At 44.5% G+C, this 22,579-nt stretch overlaps 1 protein-coding gene across 1 annotated transcript in view; it reads right to left on the bottom strand.

Moving 5' to 3' along the window:
- Positions 1-22,579, bottom strand: part of LOC129844723 (glutamate receptor-interacting protein 1-like) — a 112,307-nt gene that overhangs the window by 75,999 nt on the left and 13,729 nt on the right. The window contains exon 2 of the mRNA XM_055912776.1: positions 15,640-15,720. Coding sequence (XP_055768751.1) covers positions 15,640-15,720 — 81 coding nt within the window. The remainder of the gene's footprint in view (positions 1-15,639; positions 15,721-22,579) is intronic.

Below are 22,579 nucleotides of genomic sequence, written 5' to 3'. Positions count from 1 at the left end.
ACCAACGGAGGGTATTGAGTCCCCTGAACAAACAGAGGGTATTGAGTCCATTGAACCATCAAAGGGTATTGAGTCCCCTGAACCAACAGAGGGTATTGAAACAGTCCCCTGAACCAACAGAGGGTATTGAGTCCCCTGAACCAACAGAGGGTATTGAGTCCATTGAACAAACAGAGGGTATTGAGTCCATTGAACCATCAGAGGGTATTGAGTCCCCTGAACCAACAGAGGGTATTGAAACAGTCCCCTGAACCAACAGAGGGTATTGAGTCCCCTGAACCAACAGAGGGTATTGAGTCCCCTGAACAAACAGAGGGTATTGATACAGTCCCCTGAAACCAACAGAGGGTATTGATACAGTCCCCTGAACCAACAGAGGGTATTGATACAGTCCCCTGAACCAACAGAGGGTATTGATACAGTCCCCTGAACCAACGGAGGGTATTGAAAGAGTCCCCTGAACCAACAGAGGGTATTGAGTCCCCTGAACCAACAGAGGGTATTGAGTCCCCTGAACCAACGGAGGAAACAGTCCCCTGAACCAACAGAGGGTATTGAGTCCCCTGAACCAACGGAGGGTATTGATACAGTCCCCTGAACCAACAGAGGGTATTGAGTCCCCTGAACCAACAGAGGGTATTGAGTCCCCTGAACCAACGGAGGGTATTGATACAGTCCCCTGAACCAACAGAGGGTATTGATACAGTCCCCTGAACCAACAGAGGGTATTGATACAGTCCCCTGAACCAACGGAGGGTATTGATACAGTCCCCTGAACCAACAGAGGGTATTGATACAGTCCCCTGAACCAACGGAGGGTATTGATACAGTCCCCTGAACCAACAGAGGGTATTGAGTCCCCTGAACCAACGGAGGGTAATGAAACAGTCCCCTGAACCAACAGAGGGTATTGAAACAGTCCCCTGAACCAACAGAGGGTATTGATACAGTCCCCTGAACCAACAGAGGGTATTGATACAGTCCCCTGAACCAATAGAGGGTATTGATACAGTCCCCTGAACCAACAGAGGGTATTGATACAGTCCCCTGAACCAACAGAGGGTATTGAGTCCCCTGAACCAACAGAGGGTATTGAGTCCCCTGAACCAACAGAGGGTATTGATTCAGTCCCCTGAACCAACAGAGGGTATTGATTCAGTCCCCTGAACCAACAGAGGGTATTGATACAGTCCCCTGAACCATCAGAGGGTATTGAGTCCCCTGAACCAACAGAGGGTATTGATTCAGTCCCCTGAACCAACAGAGGGTATTGATACAGTCCCCTGAACCATCAGAGGGTATTGAGTCCCCTGAACCAACAGAGGGTATTGATACAGTCCCCTGAACCAACAGAGGGTATTGATACAGTCCCCTGAACCATCAGAGGGTATTGATACAGTCCCCTGAACCAACGGAGGGTATTGATACAGTCCCCTGAACCATCAGAGGGTATTGATACAGTCCCCTGAACCAACAGAGGGTATTGATTCAGTCCCCTGAACCAACAGAGGGTATTGATACAGTCCCCTGAACCAACGGAGGGTATTGAAAGAGTCCCCTGAACCAACAGAGGGTATTGAGTCCCCTGAACCAACAGAGGGTATTGAGTCCCCTGAACCAACGGAGGAAACAGTCCCCTGAACCAACAGAGGGTATTGAGTCCCCTGAACCAACGGAGGGTATTGATACAGTCCCCTGAACCAACAGAGGGTATTGAGTCCCCTGAACCAACAGAGGGTATTGAGTCCCCTGAACCAACGGAGGGTATTGATACAGTCCCCTGAACCAACAGAGGGTATTGATACAGTCCCCTGAACCAACAGAGGGTATTGATACAGTCCCCTGAACCAACGGAGGGTATTGATACAGTCCCCTGAACCAACAGAGGGTATTGATACAGTCCCCTGAACCAACGGAGGGTATTGATACAGTCCCCTGAACCAACAGAGGGTATTGAGTCCCCTGAACCAACGGAGGGTAATGAAACAGTCCCCTGAACCAACAGAGGGTATTGAAACAGTCCCCTGAACCAACAGAGGGTATTGATACAGTCCCCTGAACCAACAGAGGGTATTGATACAGTCCCCTGAACCAATAGAGGGTATTGATACAGTCCCCTGAACCAACAGAGGGTATTGATACAGTCCCCTGAACCAACAGAGGGTATTGAGTCCCCTGAACCAACAGAGGGTATTGAGTCCCCTGAACCAACAGAGGGTATTGATTCAGTCCCCTGAACCAACAGAGGGTATTGATTCAGTCCCCTGAACCAACAGAGGGTATTGATACAGTCCCCTGAACCATCAGAGGGTATTGAGTCCCCTGAACCAACAGAGGGTATTGATTCAGTCCCCTGAACCAACAGAGGGTATTGATACAGTCCCCTGAACCATCAGAGGGTATTGAGTCCCCTGAACCAACAGAGGGTATTGATACAGTCCCCTGAACCAACAGAGGGTATTGATACAGTCCCCTGAACCATCAGAGGGTATTGATACAGTCCCCTGAACCAACGGAGGGTATTGATACAGTCCCCTGAACCATCAGAGGGTATTGATACAGTCCCCTGAACCAACAGAGGGTATTGATTCAGTCCCCTGAACCAACAGAGGGTATTGATACATGTTTAAATGGTTGTGTTTTGAAGGGATTGACCGCTGGCTAAAACAAAGTCACGTTTGTAACTAGCTATTATTAAATGCCAATACAGAACCTGTAGTAACATTACAATATATCACCATGGATCAGCTGTAATGAAAATGACAATCTCCGACTAAAGCATTTCCCTCTCAGGGGAGTCCAAGGGCTATTCATCAGTGTATAATATGGTGATACTGTTGTTATAGCTACACTCTCTCTCTCTCTCTCTCTCACAGACACACATGTGCACACGCACGCACGCACGCACGCACACACACACGCACGCATGCACTTTCGCACGCATGCACTTTCGCACACACACACACACACACACACACACACACACACACACACACACACACACACACACACACACACACACACACACACACACACACACACACACACACACACACACACACACACACCCACTCCTTCCCGTCCCCATCACAACTCTGCCAGCCAGCTAGCTAGCGCTTCAGATTAGCCGCAACCCGCTAACACGGATCTACTCAAATTCCTGCTCTCTCTAACCACTGACGCTAATTGTAACCCTAACCCTAACCTTAAAACCCTATTTTCTCTAACCCCTAACCCTAAGCATTGCCCTTATCCAAACCTTTACCCGTAACTCCTAACTCCTAACCCTAACCATAATTCTAACCCTAACCCTAAACCTAACCACTAACCCCTTACCCTAATTCTACACTAAAACCTAACTCTAATTCTAACCCTAAACTTAACCACTAACCCCTAACCCTAATTCTACACTAAAACCTAACTCTAATTCTAACCCTAATCCTAAACTTAACCCTAATTCTACACTAAAACCTAACTCTAATTCTAACCCTAATCCTAAACTTAACCCCTAACCCCTAACCCTAATTCTACACTAAAACCTAACTCGAATTTGAACCCTAATCCTAAACTTAACCCCTAACCCCTAACCCTAATTCTACACTAAAACCTAACTCTAACTCTAATTCTAACCCTAATCCTAAACTTAATCCCTAAGCTTTAGATAACCTTTGTCTAATGAGGGAGAATTTTGACTCTCCTTGTGGGGATCATCCTTGTGGATAGAAGACCTCCCCCTTCTTTAACATCACTGATCACAGAGCTTGTCTGATATCCCTTTAACGGGAGAATTGAACGAGCAGCACAAAACCCTTCATCAGAGGAAAGAAAGAGGAAGAGAGACCTCTTGTTGCTATAGCGACCAGACTGACCTTTTGGTGCTACAGCGACCAGACTGACCTCTTGTTGCTATAGCGACCAGACTGACCTCTTGGTGCTATAGCGATCAGACTGACCTCTTGTTGCTATAGCGACCAGACTGACCTCAGAGCGGATTACTTCAGGAGATGGTTATGATGCCCTTAGTGCCTCCAGATGAAAGATTACGGACAGGGACTGGCAAAAAAAAAACAATCGCTATCTCCCTCTTTAAAAAAAACATATTCACTATCTCCCCCTTTAACAAAAAACACAATCACTATCTCCCTCTTTTTCAAACCGATCCAAACATCTCTCTCCATCCCCCAGTCTGTCCCTGACTAAACTCTCTGTCTGAAGACAATGAGTCCAGTGTGTATAGCAGCGTGGCTCTGAATCGGCAGGGAAGGAGATCACGTTTATCTCGCTCGAGAGCTGAGCCTGGCATTGCTGTTGTTGTTGTTGACAGAACAGCTTGTTAATAACTCTCAGACGAGGCCAGGAGACGCAACACATGCCCAGTAATCTGTTGCTCGGAGAGTTGGCTCCCAGAGATACAACACATTCTGATAGAGCTCACTGAGTCCACGAGATACAACACATTCTAATAGAGCTCACTTAGTCCATGAGATACAACACATTCTGATAGAGCTCACTGAGTCCATGAGATACAACACATTCTGATAGAGCTCACTGAGAACACGAGATACAACACATTCTAATAGAGCTCACTGAGTCCACGAGATACAAAACATTCTAATAGAGCTCACTGAGTCCATGAGATACAACACATTCTAATAGAGCTCACTGAGAACACGAGATACAACACATTCTAATAGAGCTCACTTAGTCCATGAGATACAACACATTCTAATAGAGCTCACTTAGTCCATGAGATACAACACATTCTAATAGAGCTCACTGAGTCCATGAGATACAACACATTCTAATAGAGCTCACTGAGTCCATGAGATACAACACATTCTAATAGAGCTCACTGAGTCCATGAGATACAACACATTCTAATAGAGCTCAAATAGTCCATGAGATACAACACATTCCACATTCCACATTCACATTGTGGTCCCGTGTGGCTCAGTTGGTAGAGCATGGCGCTTGCAACGCCAGGGTTGTGGGTTCAATTCCCACGGGGGGACCAGGATGAATATGTATGAACTTTCCAATTTGTAAGTCGCTCTGGATAAGAGCGTCTGCTAAATGACTTAAATGTAAATGTAATAGAGCTCACTGAGTCCATGAGATACAACACATTCTAATAGAGCTCACTGAGTCCACGAGATACAACACATTCTAATAGAGCTCACTGAGTCCATGAGATACAACACATTCTAATAGAGCTCACTGAGTCCACGAGATACAACACATTCTAATAGAGCTCACTGAGTCCACGAGATACAACACATTCTGATAGAGCTCACTGAGTCCAGGAGATACAACACATTCTAATAGAGCTCACTGAGTCCACGAGATACAACACATTATAATAGAGCTCACTGAGTCCACGAGATACAACACATTCTAATAGAGCTCACTGAGTCCATGAGATACAACACATTCTAATAGAGCTCACTGAGTCCACGAGATACAACACATTCTAATAGAGCTCACTGAGTCCATGAGATACAACACATTCTAATAGAGCTCACTGAGTCCACGAGATACAACACATTCTAATAGAGCTCACTGAGTCCACGAGATACAACACATTCTAATAGAGCTCACTGAGTCCACGAGATACAACACATTATAATAGAGCTCACTGAGAACACGAGATACAACACATTCTAATAGAGCTCACTGAGTCCACGAGATACAACACATTCTAATAGAGCTCACTGAGTCCATGAGATACAACACATTCTAATAGAGCTCACTGAGTCCATGAGATACAACACATTCTAATAGAGCTCACTGAGTCCACGAGATACAACACATTCTAATAGAGCTCACTGAGTCCACGAGATACAACACATTCTGATAGAGCTCACTGAGTCCACGAGATACAACACATTCTGATAGAGCTCACTGAGTCCATGAGATACAACACATTCTAATAGAGCTCACTGAGTCCACGAGATACAACACATTCTAATAGAGCTCACTGAGTCCAGGAGATACAACACATTCTAATAGAGCTCACTGAGTCCACGAGATACAACACATTCTAATAGAGCTCACTGAGTCCACGAGATACAACACATTATAATAGAGCTCACTGAGAACACGAGACACAACACATTCTAATACAGCTCACTGAGTCATAGAGATACAACACATTCTAATACAGCTCACTGAGTCCATGAGATACAACACATTCTAATAGAGCTCACTGAGTCATAGAGATACAACACATTCTGATAGAGCTCACTGAGTCCACGAGATACAACACATTCTAATACAGCTCACTGAGTCCATGAGATACAACACATTCTAATAGAGCTCACTGAGTCCACGAGATACAACACATTCTAATAGAGCTCACTGAGTCCACGAGATACAACACATTCTGATAGAGCTCACTGAGTCCACGAGATACAACACATTCTAATAGAGCTCACTGAGTCCACGAGATACAACACATTCTAATAGAGCTCACTGAGTCCACGAGATACAACACATTCTAATAGAGCTCACTGAGTCCACGAGATACAACACATTCTAATAGAGCTCACTGAGTCCACGAGATACAACACATTCTAATAGAGCTCACTGAGTCCACGAGATACAACACATTATAATAGAGCTCACTGAGTCCACGAGATACAACACATTCTAATAGAGCTCACTGAGTCCACGAGATACAACACATTCTGATAGAGCTCACTGAGTCCACGAGATACAACACATTCTGATAGAGCTCACTGAGTCCACGAGATACAACACATTATAATAGAGCTCACTGAGTCCACAAGATACAACACATTCTAATACAGCTCACTGAGTCCATGAGATACAACACATTCTAATACAGCTCACTGAGTCCATGAGATACAACACATTCTAATAGAGCTCACTGAGTCCATGAGATACAACACATTCTAATAGAGCTCACTGAGTCCACGAGATACAACACATTCTAATAGAGCTCACTGAGTACATGAGATACAACACATTCTAATAGAGCTCACTGAGTCCACGAGATACAACACATTCTAATAGAGCTCACTGAGTCCACGAGATACAACACATTCTAATACAGCTCACTGAGTCCACGAGATACAACATATTCTAATAGAGCTCACTGAGTCCACGAGATACAACACATTCTAATAGAGCTCACTGAGTCCACGAGATACAACACATTCTAATAGAGCTCACTGAGTCCATGAGATACAACACATTCTAATAGAGCTCACTGAGTCCACGAGATACAACACATTCTAATAGAGCTCACTGAGTCCATGAGATACAACACATTCTAATAGAGCTCACTGAGTCCACGAGATACAACACATTCTAATAGAGCTCACTGAGTCCACGAGATACAACACATTCTAATAGAGCTCACTGAGTCCACGAGATACAACACATTCTAATAGAGCTCACTGAGAACACGAGATACAACACATTCTAATAGAGCTCACTGAGTCCACGAGATACAACACATTCTAATAGAGCTCACTGAGTCCATGAGATACAACACATTCTAATAGAGCTCACTGAGTCCATGAGATACAACACATTCTAATAGAGCTCACTGAGTCCACGAGATACAACACATTCTAATAGAGCTCACTGAGTCCACGAGATACAACACATTCTGATAGAGCTCACTGAGTCCACGAGATACAACACATTCTAATAGAGCTCACTGAGTCCACGAGATACAACACATTCTGATAGAGCTCACTGAGTCCAGGAGATACAACACATTCTAATAGAGCTCACTGAGTCCACGAGATACAACACATTCTAATAGAGCTCACTGAGTCCACGAGATACAACACATTATAATAGAGCTCACTGAGAACACGAGATACAACACATTATAATAGAGCTCACTGAGAACACGAGATACAACACATTCTAATAGAGCTCACTGAGTCCATGAGATACAACACATTCTAATAGAGCTCACTGAGTCCATGAGATACAACACATTCTAAGAGAGCTCACTGAGTCCACGAGATACAACACATTCTAATAGAGCTCACTGAGTCCACGAGATACAACACATTCTAATAGAGCTCACTGAGTCCACGAGATACAACACATTCTAATAGAGCTCACTGAGTCCACAAGATACAACACATTCTAATACAGCTCACTGAGTCCACGAGATACAACACATTCTAATAGAGCTCACTGAGTCCACAAGATACAACACATTCTAATACAGCTCACTGAGTCCACGAGATACAACACATTCTGATAGAGCTCACTGAGTCCACGAGATACAACACATTATAATAGAGCTCACTGAGTCCACAAGATACAACACATTCTAATACAGCTCACTGAGTCCATGAGATACAACACATTCTAATAGAGCTCACTGAGTCCATGAGATACAACACATTCTAATAGAGCTCACTGAGTCCATGAGATACAACACATTCTAATAGAGCTCACTGAGTCCACGAGATACAACACATTCTAATAGAGCTCACTGAGTACATGAGATACAACACATTCTAATAGAGCTCACTGAGTCCACGAGATACAACACATTCTAATAGAGCTCACTGAGTCCACGAGATACAACACATTCTAATACAGCTCACTGAGTCCACGAGATACAACATATTCTAATAGAGCTCACTGAGTCCACGAGATACAACACATTCTAATAGAGCTCACTGAGTCCACGAGATACAACACATTCTAATAGAGCTCACTGAGTCCATGAGATACAACACATTCTAATAGAGCTCACTGAGTCCACGAGATACAACACATTCTAATAGAGCTCACTGAGTCCATGAGATACAACACATTCTAATAGAGCTCACTGAGTCCACGAGATACAACACATTCTAATAGAGCTCACTGAGTCCACGAGATACAACACATTCTAATAGAGCTCACTGAGTCCACGAGATACAACACATTCTAATAGAGCTCACTGAGAACACGAGATACAACACATTCTAATAGAGCTCACTGAGTCCACGAGATACAACACATTCTAATAGAGCTCACTGAGTCCATGAGATACAACACATTCTAATAGAGCTCACTGAGTCCATGAGATACAACACATTCTAATAGAGCTCACTGAGTCCACGAGATACAACACATTCTAATAGAGCTCACTGAGTCCACGAGATACAACACATTCTGATAGAGCTCACTGAGTCCACGAGATACAACACATTCTAATAGAGCTCACTGAGTCCACGAGATACAACACATTCTGATAGAGCTCACTGAGTCCAGGAGATACAACACATTCTAATAGAGCTCACTGAGTCCACGAGATACAACACATTCTAATAGAGCTCACTGAGTCCACGAGATACAACACATTATAATAGAGCTCACTGAGAACACGAGATACAACACATTCTAATAGAGCTCACTGAGTCCACGAGATACAACACATTCTAATAGAGCTCACTGAGTCCATGAGATACAACACATTCTAATAGAGCTCACTGAGTCCATGAGATACAACACATTCTAAGAGAGCTCACTGAGTCCACGAGATACAACACATTCTAATAGAGCTCACTGAGTCCACGAGATACAACACATTCTAATAGAGCTCACTGAGTCCATGAGATACAACACATTATAATAGAGCTCACTGAGTCCACAAGATACAACACATTCTAATACAGCTCACTGAGTCCACGAGATACAACACATTCTAATAGAGCTCACTGAGTCCACAAGATACAACACATTCTAATACAGCTCACTGAGTCCACGAGATACAACACATTCTGATAGAGCTCACTGAGTCCACGAGATACAACACATTATAATAGAGCTCACTGAGTCCACAAGATACAACACATTCTAATACAGCTCACTGAGTCCATGAGATACAACACATTCTAATAGAGCTCACTGAGTCCACGAGATACAACACATTCTAATAGAGCTCACTGAGTCATAGAGATACAACACATTCTAATAGAGCTCACTGAGTCCACGAGATACAACACATTCTAATAGAGCTCACTGAGTCCACGAGATACAACACATTCTAATAGAGCTCACTGAGTCCACGAGATACAACACATTCTAAAAGAGCTCACTGAGTCATAGAGATACAACACATTCTAAAAGAGCTCACTGAGTCATAGAGATACAACACATTCTAAAAGAGCTCACTGAGTCATAGAGATACAACACATTCTAATAGAGCTCACTGAGTCATAGAGATACAACACATTCTAATAGAGCTCACTGAGTCCACGAGATACAACACATTCTAATAGAGCTCACTGAGTCCACGAGATACAACACATTCTAATAGAGCTCACTGAGTCCACGAGATACAACACATTCTAATAGAGCTCACTGAGTCCATGAGATACAACACATTCTAATAGAGCTCACTGAGTCCACGAGATACAACACATTCTAATAGAGCTCACTGAGTCCACGAGATACAACACATTCTAATAGAGCTCACTGAGTCCACGAGATACAACACATTATAATAGAGCTCACTGAGTCCACGAGATACAACACATTATAATAGAGCTCACTGAGTCCATGAGATACAACACATTCTAATAGAGCTCACTGAATCCATGAGATACAACACATTCTAATAGAGCTCACTGAGTCCACGAGATACAACACATTCTAATAGAGCTCACTGAGTCCACGAGATACAACACATTCTGATAGAGCTCACTGAGTCCACGAGATACAACACATTCTGATAGAGCTCACTGAGTCCATGAGATACAACACATTCTAATAGAGCTCACTGAGTCCACGAGATACAACACATTCTAATAGAGCTCACTGAGTCCAGGAGATACAACACATTCTAATAGAGCTCACTGAGTCCACGAGATACAACACATTCTAATAGAGCTCACTGAGTCCACGAGATACAACACATTATAATAGAGCTCACTGAGAACACGAGACACAACACATTCTAATACAGCTCACTGAGTCATAGAGATACAACACATTCTAATACAGCTCACTGAGTCCATGAGATACAACACATTCTAATAGAGCTCACTGAGTCATAGAGATACAACACATTCTGATAGAGCTCACTGAGTCCACGAGATACAACACATTCTAATACAGCTCACTGAGTCCATGAGATACAACACATTCTAATAGAGCTCACTGAGTCCACGAGATACAACACATTCTAATAGAGCTCACTGAGTCCACGAGATACAACACATTCTGATAGAGCTCACTGAGTCCACGAGATACAACACATTCTAATAGAGCTCACTGAGTCCACGAGATACAACACATTCTAATAGAGCTCACTGAGTCCACGAGATACAACACATTCTAATAGAGCTCACTGAGTCCACGAGATACAACACATTCTAATAGAGCTCACTGAGTCCACGAGATACAACACATTCTAATAGAGCTCACTGAGTCCACGAGATACAACACATTATAATAGAGCTCACTGAGTCCACGAGATACAACACATTATAATAGAGCTCACTGAGTCCACGAGATACAACACATTCTGATAGAGCTCACTGAGTCCACGAGATACAACACATTCTGATAGAGCTCACTGAGTCCACGAGATACAACACATTATAATAGAGCTCACTGAGTCCACAAGATACAACACATTCTAATACAGCTCACTGAGTCCATGAGATACAACACATTCTAATAGAGCTCACTGAGTCCATGAGATACAACACATTCTAATAGAGCTCACTGAGTCCACGAGATACAACACATTCTAATAGAGCTCACTGAGTACATGAGATACAACACATTCTAATAGAGCTCACTGAGTCCACGAGATACAACACATTCTAATAGAGCTCACTGAGTCCACGAGATACAACACATTCTAATACAGCTCACTGAGTCCACGAGATACAACATATTCTAATAGAGCTCACTGAGTCCACGAGATACAACACATTCTAATAGAGCTCACTGAGTCCACGAGATACAACACATTCTAATAGAGCTCACTGAGTCCATGAGATACAACACATTCTAATAGAGCTCACTGAGTCCACGAGATACAACACATTCTAATAGAGCTCACTGAGTCCACGAGATACAACACATTCTAATAGAGCTCACTGAGTCCACGAGATACAACACATTCTAATAGAGCTCACTGAGTCCACGAGATACAACACATTCTAATAGAGCTCACTGAGTCCACGAGATACAACACATTCTAATAGAGCTCACTGAGAACACGAGATACAACACATTCTAATAGAGCTCACTGAGTCCACGAGATACAACACATTCTAATAGAGCTCACTGAGTCCATGAGATACAACACATTCTAATAGAGCTCACTGAGTCCATGAGATACAACACATTCTAATAGAGCTCACTGAGTCCACGAGATACAACACATTCTAATAGAGCTCACTGAGTCCACGAGATACAACACATTCTGATAGAGCTCACTGAGTCCACGAGATACAACACATTCTAATAGAGCTCACTGAGTCCACGAGATACAACACATTCTGATAGAGCTCACTGAGTCCAGGAGATACAACACATTCTAATAGAGCTCACTGAGTCCACGAGATACAACACATTCTAATACAGCTCACTGAGTCCACGAGATACAACATATTCTAATAGAGCTCACTGAGTCCACGAGATACAACACATTCTAATAGAGCTCACTGAGTCCACGAGATACAACACATTCTAATAGAGCTCACTGAGTCCATGAGATACAACACATTCTAATAGAGCTCACTGAGTCCACGAGATACAACACATTCTAATAGAGCTCACTGAGTCCATGAGATACAACACATTCTAATAGAGCTCACTGAGTCCACGAGATACAACACATTCTAATAGAGCTCACTGAGTCCACGAGATACAACACATTCTAATAGAGCTCACTGAGTCCACGAGATACAACACATTCTAATAGAGCTCACTGAGAACACGAGATACAACACATTCTAATAGAGCTCACTGAGTCCACGAGATACAACACATTCTAATAGAGCTCACTGAGTCCATGAGATACAACACATTCTAATAGAGCTCACTGAGTCCATGAGATACAACACATTCTAATAGAGCTCACTGAGTCCACGAGATACAACACATTCTAATAGAGCTCACTGAGTCCACGAGATACAACACATTCTGATAGAGCTCACTGAGTCCACGAGATACAACACATTCTAATAGAGCTCACTGAGTCCACGAGATACAACACATTCTGATAGAGCTCACTGAGTCCAGGAGATACAACACATTCTAATAGAGCTCACTGAGTCCACGAGATACAACACATTCTAATAGAGCTCACTGAGTCCACGAGATACAACACATTATAATAGAGCTCACTGAGAACACGAGATACAACACATTCTAATAGAGCTCACTGAGTCCACGAGATACAACACATTCTAATAGAGCTCACTGAGTCCATGAGATACAACACATTCTAATAGAGCTCACTGAGTCCATGAGATACAACACATTCTAATAGAGCTCACTGAGTCCACGAGATACAACACATTCTAATAGAGCTCACTGAGTCCACGAGATACAACACATTCTAATAGAGCTCACTGAGTCCATGAGATACAACACATTATAATAGAGCTCACTGAGTCCACAAGATACAACACATTCTAATACAGCTCACTGAGTCCACGAGATACAACACATTCTAATAGAGCTCACTGAGTCCACAAGATACAACACATTCTAATACAGCTCACTGAGTCCACGAGATACAACACATTCTGATAGAGCTCACTGAGTCCACGAGATACAACACATTATAATAGAGCTCACTGAGTCCACAAGATACAACACATTCTAATACAGCTCACTGAGTCCATGAGATACAACACATTCTAATAGAGCTCACTGAGTCCACGAGATACAACACATTCTAATAGAGCTCACTGAGTCATAGAGATACAACACATTCTAATAGAGCTCACTGAGTCCACGAGATACAACACATTCTAATAGAGCTCACTGAGTCCACGAGATACAACACATTCTAATAGAGCTCACTGAGTCCACGAGATACAACACATTCTAAAAGAGCTCACTGAGTCATAGAGATACAACACATTCTAAAAGAGCTCACTGAGTCATAGAGATACAACACATTCTAATAGAGCTCACTGAGTCATAGAGATACAACACATTCTAATAGAGCTCACTGAGTCCACGAGATACAACACATTCTAATAGAGCTCACTGAGTCCACGAGATACAACACATTCTAATAGAGCTCACTGAGTCCACGAGATACAACACATTCTAATAGAGCTCACTGAGTCCATGAGATACAACACATTCTAATAGAGCTCACTGAGTCCACGAGATACAACACATTCTAATAGAGCTCACTGAGTCCACGAGATACAACACATTCTAATAGAGCTCACTGAGTCCACGAGATACAACACATTCTAATAGAGCTCACTGAGTCATAGAGATACAACACATTCTAATAGAGCTCACTGAGTCATAGAGATACAACACATTCTAATAGAGCTCACTGAGTCCACGAGATACAACACATTCTAATAGAGCTCACGTAAATGTGTTCAATATATTCTGTTGAAGACATTCAGAACATGTTTGTAAAGGTTTTCGATAGTTGAAGCACAGACCTTTTCTTTCAGAGGCAAAGAGAGACATTTACGGGTGTGAAGGGACAGCGGGTCAGGTGATGAGAGGACAGGTAACGGCGGGTAAGGATCACAACATATTGAATTATGCATTGGACTGCTTAGTGTGTCCTAGGAAAGGACTGGTGAGGGGAGGGACTAATCTAGCTCATTGGGAGGTATGGGTTAGGTATTAGGTGACTCGTGTCCAATCAGCTATGGGTTAGGTATTAGGTGGTCGGTATTAGGCGACTCGTGTCCAATCAGCTATGGGTTAGGTAGTAGGTGGTCGGTATTAGGTGACTCGTGTCCAATCAGCTATGGGTTAGGTAGTAGGTGGTCGGTATTAGGTGACTCGTGTCCAATCAGCTATGGGTTAGGTAGTAGGTGGTCGGTATTAGGTGACTCGTGTCCAATCGGCTATGGGTTAGGTAGTAGGTGGTCGGTATTAGGTGACTCGTGTCCAATCAGGTATGGGTTAAGTAGTAGGTGGTAGGTATTAGGTGACTCGTGTCCAATCGGCTATGGGTTAGGTAGTAGGTGGTAGGTATTAGGTGACTCGTGTCCAATCAGCTATGGGTTAGGTAGTAGGTGGTAGGTATTAGGTGACTCGTGTCCAATCAGCTATGGGTTAGGTAGTAGGTGGTAGGTATTAGGTGACTCGTGTCCAATCAGCTATGGGTTAGGTAGTAGGTGGTAGGTATTAGGTGACTCGTGTCCAATCAGCTATGGGTTAGGTAGTAGGTGGTAGGTATTAGGTGACTCGTGTCCAATCAGCTATGGGTTAGGTAGTAGGTGGTAGGTATTAGGTGACTTGTGTCCAATCAGGTATGAGTTAGGTAGTAGGTGGTGGGTATTAGGTGACTCTTGTCCAATCAGCTATGGGGTGATGGGTCGATCACGTTTGGGGTCAATCAGGTTAGGGTTAATAGGTGAGAGATTACAGGTCAAGGCTCAGTGAGGGGTCAGAGGTCAGAGGTCAGAGGTTATGTATCCTTACCTGGGATACTCTGCCTCCTGACGGCCAGCGCTCCATCCGGTGGCCTGGAGGGGTTGGAGTGCTTTGTGTACGGCCCCTCATCTGGAGGACAACAAGGAAGGGAAACAGTCAGCTACTGAGTTAGGATGGCTACTGTAGGACTACAACCACACAGTCAGCTACTGAGTTAGGATGACTACTGTAGGACTACAACCACACAGTCAGCTACTGAGTTAGGATGGCTACTATAGGACTACAACCACACAGTCAGCTACTGAGTTAGGATGGCTACTGGAGGACTACAACCACACAGTCAGCTACTGAGTTAGGATGGCTACTGTAGGACTACAACCACACAGTCAGCTACTGAGTTAGGATGGCTACTATAGGACTACAACCACACAGTCAGCTACTGAGTTAGGATGGCTACTGTAGGACTCACAACCACACAGTCAGCTACTGAGTTAGGATGGCTACTATAGGACTACAACCACACAGTCAGCTACTGAGTTAGGATGGCTACTGGAGGACTACAACCACACAGTCAGCTACTGAGTTAGGATGGCTACTATATGACTCACAACCACACAGTCAGCTACTGAGTTAGGATGGCTACTGGAGGACTACAACCACACAGTCAGCTACTGAGTTAGGATGACTACTGTAGGACTACAACCACACAGTCAGCTACTGAGTTAGGATGGCTACTGGAGGACTACAACCACACAGTCAGCTACTGAGTTAGGATGGCTACTGTAGGACTACAACCACACAGTCAGCTACTGAGTTAGGATGGCTACTGTAGGACTACAACCACACAGTCAGCTACTGAGTTAGGATGGCTACTGTAGGACTCACAACCACACAGTCAGCTACTGAGTTAGGATGGCTACTATAGGACTACAACCACACAGTCAGCTACTGAGTTAGGATGGCTACTGTATGACTCACAACCACACAGTCAGCTACTGAGTTAGGATGGCTACTGGAGGAATACAACCACACAGTCAACAACCCCCTCACCAGGACCAAGGATACAGATAGCACAACTCACAGTCAACAACCCTCTCACCAAGACCAAGGAGACAGATAGCACTACTCACAGTCAACAACCGTCTCACCAGGACCAAGGAGACAGATAGCACTACTCACAGTCAACAACCGTCTCACCAGGACCAAGGAGACAGATAGCACTACTCACAGTCAACAACCCTCTCACCAGGACCAAGGAGTCAGGTAGCACTACTCACAGTCAACAACCGTCTCACCAGGACCAAGGAGACAGATAGCACTACACACAGTCAACAACACCCTCACCAGGACCAAGGAGACAGATAGCACTACACACAGTCAACAACACCCTCACCAGGACCAAGGAGACAGATAGCACTACTCACAGTCAACAACACCCTCACCAGGACCAAGGAGACAGATAGCACTACACACAGTCAACAACACCCTCACCAGGACCAAGGAGACAGATAGCACTACTCACAGTCAACAACCCCCTCACCAGGACCAAGGAGTCAGATAGCACTACTCACAGTCAACAACCCTCTCACCAGGACCAAGGAGTCAGATAGCACTACAACCACCAAATGTGAAATATCACATTTACATAAGTTTTCAGACCCTTTACTCAGTACTTTGTTGAAGCACCTTTGGCAGCGATTACAGCCTTGAGTCTTCTTCTTCAGGTTGGATGGGGAGCGTTGCTGCACAGCTATTTTCAGGTCTCTAGAGATGTTTGATCGGGTTCAAGTCTGGGCTCTGGCTGGGCCACTCAAGGACATTCTGTTGGAAGTTGAACCTTCGCCCCTGTCTGAGGTCCTGAGTGCTCTAGAGCAGGTTATCATCAAGGATCTCGCTGTACTTTGCTCCATTCATCTTTCCCTCGATCCTGACTAGTCTCCCAGTCCCTGACGCTAAAAAAACATCCCCACAGTATGATGCTGCCACCACCATGCTTCACCGTAGGGATGGTGCCATGTTTCCTCCAGACATGACGCTTGGCATTCAGACCAAAGAGTTCAATCTCGGTTTCATCAGACCAGAAAATCTTGTTTCTCATGGTCTGAGAGTCTTTAGGTGCCTTTTGGCAAACTCCATGCAGGCTGTCATGTGCCTTTTACTTAGGAGTGGCTTCCGTCTGCCCACTCTACCATAAAGGCCTGATTGGTGGAGTGCTGTACAGATGGTTGTCCTTCTGGAAGGATCTCCCATCTCCACAGAGGAACTCTGGAGCTCTGTCAGAGTGATCACCTCCCTGACCAAGGCCCTTCTCCCCCGATTGCTCAGTTTGGCCGGGCAGCCAGCTCTAGGAAGAGACTTGGTGGTTCCACACTTTTTCAATTTGAGAATAATGGAGGCCACTGTGTTCTTGGGGACCTTCAATGCTGCAGAAATGTTTTGGTAACTTTTCCCCAGATCTGTGCCTCGACACAATCCCGTCTCGGAGCTCTACGGAACACTCCATCAACCTCATGGCTTGGTTTTTGCTCTGACATGCACTGTCAACTGTGGGACCTTGTATAGACAGGTGTGTGCCTTTCCAAATCATGTCCAATCAATTGAATTTACCACAGATGGACTCCAAGTTGTAGAAACATCTCAAGGATCAATGGAAACAGGATGGAAAGGGTCTGAATACTTATGTAAAAAAAATGTTTTTTATATAATTTGCTAACAATTTTTTTTTTTTAATGTGTAGACTGATGAGGAATTTAGGAATCCATTTTAAAATAAGTCTGTAATGTAACAAAATGTGGGAAAAAAGGCAGGTGTCTGAATACTTTCTGAATGGATTGTAAACTGTATGTGTTTTACTGTCTTTACCGTCACCAGACAGGTGCAGACGTTTCACCTTGTCGGCTCGGTATTGGAGAGGCTCTTGGACGACCCAACCTGTCAACGTTGGCATGACAACTTTGACATGTTTAACATTGAGGTGAAAGACAACACTCAATCAAACCACAGGCATCCCTTCATCCCAGTGTGTTGATCAGTACATAGAGGAACCCCAGTGTGTTGATCAGTATACAGAGGAACCCCAGTGTGTTGATCAGTACATAGAGGAACCCCAGTGTGTTGATCAGTACATAGAGGAACCCCAGTGTGTTGATCAGTACACAGAGGAACCCCAGTGTGTTGATCAGTACACAGAGGAACCCCAGTGTGTTGATCAGTACATAGAGGAACCCCAGTGTGTTGATCAGTACATAGAGGAACCCCAGTGTGTTGATCAGTACACAGAGGAACCCCAGTACATAGAGGAACCCCAGTGTGTTGATCAGTACATAGAGGAACCCCAGTGTGTTGATCAGTACACAGAGGAACCCCAGTACACAGAGGAACCCCAGTGTGTTGATCAGTACATAGAGGAACCCCAGTGTGTTGATCAGTACACAGAGGAACCCCAGTGTGTTGATCAGTACACAGAGGAACCCCAGTGTGTTGATCAGTACACAGAGGAACCCCAGTGTGTTGATCAGTACACAGAGGAACCCCAGTACACAGAGGAACCCCAGTGTGTTGATCAGTATACAGAGGAACACCAGTGTGTTGATCAGTACACAGAGGAACCCCAGTACACAGAGGAACCCCAGTGTGTTGATCAGTACACAGAGGAACCCCAGTGTGTTGATCAGTACACAGAGGAACCCCAGTGTGTTGATCAGTACACAGAGGAACCCCAGTGTGTTGATCAGTACACAGAGGAACCCCAGTGTGTTGATCAGTACACAGAGGAACCCCAGTGTGTTGATCAGTACACAGAGGAACCCCAGTGTGTTGATCAGTACACAGAGGAACCCCAGTGTGTTGATCAGTACACAGAGGAACCCCAGTGTGTTGATCAGTACACAGAGGAACCCCAGTGTGTTGATCAGTATACAGAGGAACCCCAGTGTGTTGATCAGTACATAGAGGAACCCCAGTGTGTTGATCAGTACACAGAGGAACCCCAGTGTGTTGATCAGTATACAGAGGAACCCCAGTGTGTTGATCAGTACATAGAGGAACCCCAGTGTGTTGATCAGTACATAGAGGAACCCCAGTGTGTTGATCAGTACACAGAGGAACCCCAGTGTGTTGATCAGTACATAGAGGAACCCCAGTGTGTTGATCAGTACATAGAGGAACCCCAGTGTGTTGATCAGTACATAGAGGAACCCCAGTGTGTTGATCAGTATACAGAGGAACCCCAGTGTGTTGATCAGTACATAGAGGAACCCCAGTGTGTTGATCAGTACATAGAGGAACCCCAGTGTGTTGATCAGTACACAGAGGAACCCCAGTGTGTTGATCAGTACATAGAGGAACCCCAGTGTGTTGATCAGTACACAGAGGAACCCCAGTGTGTTGATCAGTACACAGAGGAACCCCAGTGTGTTGATCAGTACACAGAGGAACCCCAGTGTGTTGATCAGTACATAGAGGAACCCCAGTGTGTTGATCAGTACACAGAGGAACCCCAGTGTGTTGATCAGTATACAGAGGAACCCCAGTACATAGAGGAAGACAACAACAGTAGTAGTCTCTGACAGGAAGACAACAACAGTAGTAGTCTCTGACAGGAAGCCAACAGTAGTAGTCTCTGACAGGAAGACAACAGTAGTAGTCTCTGACAGGAGGCCAACAGTAGTAGTCTCTGACAGGAAGCCAACAGCAGTAGTCTCTGACAGGAAGCTAACAGAAGTAGTCTCTGACAGGAAGCCAACAGCAGTAGTCTCTGACAGGAAGCAAACAGTAGTAGTCTCTGACAGGAAGCCAACAGCAGTAGTCTCTGACAGAAAGCCAAAAGTAGTAGTCTCTGACAGGAAGCCAACAGTAGTAGTCTCTGACAGGAAGCTAACAGTAGTAGTCTCTGACAGGAAGCCAACAGCAGTAGTGTCTGACAGGAAGCCAACAGTAGTAGTCTCTGACAGGAAGCCAACAGCAGTAGTCTCTGACAGGAAGCCAACAGTAGTAGTCTCTGACAGGAAGCCAACAGCAGTAGTCTCTGACAGAAAGCCAAAAGTAGTAGTCTCTGACAGGAAGCCAACAGTAGTAGTCTCTGACAGGAAGCTAACAGTAGTAGTCTCTGACAGGAAGCCAACAGCAGTAGTGTCTGACAGGAAGCCAACAGTAGTAGTCTCTTACAGGAAGCCAACAGTAGTAGTCTCTGACAGGAAGACAACAACAGTACTAGTCTCTGACAGGAAGACAACAATAGTAGTAGTCTCTGACAGGAAGACAACAACAGTAGTAGTCCTCGACAGGAAGACAACAACAGTAGTAGTCTCTGACAGGAAGACAACAACAGTAGTAGTCTCTGACAGGAAGACAACAACAGTAGTAGTCTCTGACAGGAAGACAACAACAGTACTAGTCTCTGACAGGAAGACAACAACAGTAGTAGTCTCTGACAGGAAGACAACAACAGTACTAGTCTCTGACAGGAAGACAACAACAGTAGTAGTCTCTGACAGGAAGACAACAACAGTAGTAGTCTCTGACAGGAAGACAACAGCAGTAGTAGTCTCGACAGGAAGACAACAACAGTACTAGTCTCTGACAGGAAGACAACAACAGTAGTAGTCTCTGACAGGAAGACAACAACAGTAGTAGTCTCTGACAGGAAGACAACAACAGTACTAGTCTCTGACAGGAAGACAACAGCAGTACTAGTCTCTGACAGGAAGACAACAACAGTAGTCTCTGACAGGAAGACAACAACAGTTGTAGTCTCTGACAGGAAGACAACAGCAGTAGTGCCTGACAGGACCAGGAAGAGAATACCTTTGTCCTCCCCACAAAGACCTCCTGTCTTAAGGCTCCAGATGAGTGCTTCTCTCAGCATCCTCCATTGCTCCAGTACATGAGGCTTTGTGGAATGCATGGAGGGGAGTCAGGGATTACTGGGATGTCATGTGAAGACAGAGGGAGGGCTATCATCACTGAACAGCAGCCACCGCTTATGGACCCCAGCCATACCCAGTCAGTCACACTAACACATAGTCACACACACACTAACACACACTACACACTAACACACACGACACACTAACACACACTACACACTACACACACACACACACACACACACACACACACACACACACAAGCAAACTAATGCAACCAATGTAACTCATTACCACAATCGTGCACACAGATTATACACCATGCACACACACTGTCAATACGAATCCACACATGTGATATCTCTCTCTCTCTCTCCCTCTCTCTCTCTCTCTCTCTCTCTCTGCATTCATGATAAGCTTTAAGTGCCAGAAACAGGAAGTGTTAAAGGAGGAAGACAGAATGATCATCCATAGAACACTTGGTATTCTGCTCATTGTGCTGAGTGAGACTCTAGAACACTTGGTATTCTGCTCATTTTGCTGAGTGAGACTCTAGAACACTTGGTATTCTGCTCATTGTGCTGAGTGAGACTCTAGAACACTCTGTATTCTACTCATTGTGCTGAGTGAGACTCTAGAACACTCGGTATTCTGCTCATTGTGCTGAGTGAGACTCTAGAATACTCGGTATTCTGCTCATTGTGCTGAGTGAGACTCTAGAACACTTGGTATTCTGCTCATTGTGCTGAGTGAGACTCTAGAACACTCGGTATTCTGCTCATTGTGCTGAGTGAGACTCTAGAACACTTGGTATTCTGCTCACTGTGCTGAGTGAGACTCTAGAACACTTGGTATTCTGCTCATTGTGCTGAGTGAGATTCTAGAACACTCGGTATTCTGCTCATTGTGCTGAGTGAGACTCTAGAACAATTGGTATTCTGCTCATTGTGCTGAGTGAGACTCTAGAACACTCGGTATTCTGCTCATTGTGCTGAGTGAGACTCTAGAACACTCTGTATTCTGCTCATTGTGCTGAGTGAGACTCTAGAACACTCGGTATTCTGCTCATTGTGCTGAGTGAGACTCTAGAACACTCGGTATTCTGCTCATTGTGCTGAGTG

The sequence above is a fragment of the Salvelinus fontinalis genome, unplaced genomic scaffold (genome assembly GCF_029448725.1).
Source record: "Salvelinus fontinalis isolate EN_2023a unplaced genomic scaffold, ASM2944872v1 scaffold_0212, whole genome shotgun sequence".
In the NCBI taxonomy this organism is placed as follows: domain Eukaryota; kingdom Metazoa; phylum Chordata; class Actinopteri; order Salmoniformes; family Salmonidae; genus Salvelinus; species Salvelinus fontinalis.
The sequence above is the reverse complement of the archived record's forward strand: the minus strand, read 5'-3'. Positions and strand labels throughout refer to the sequence as shown.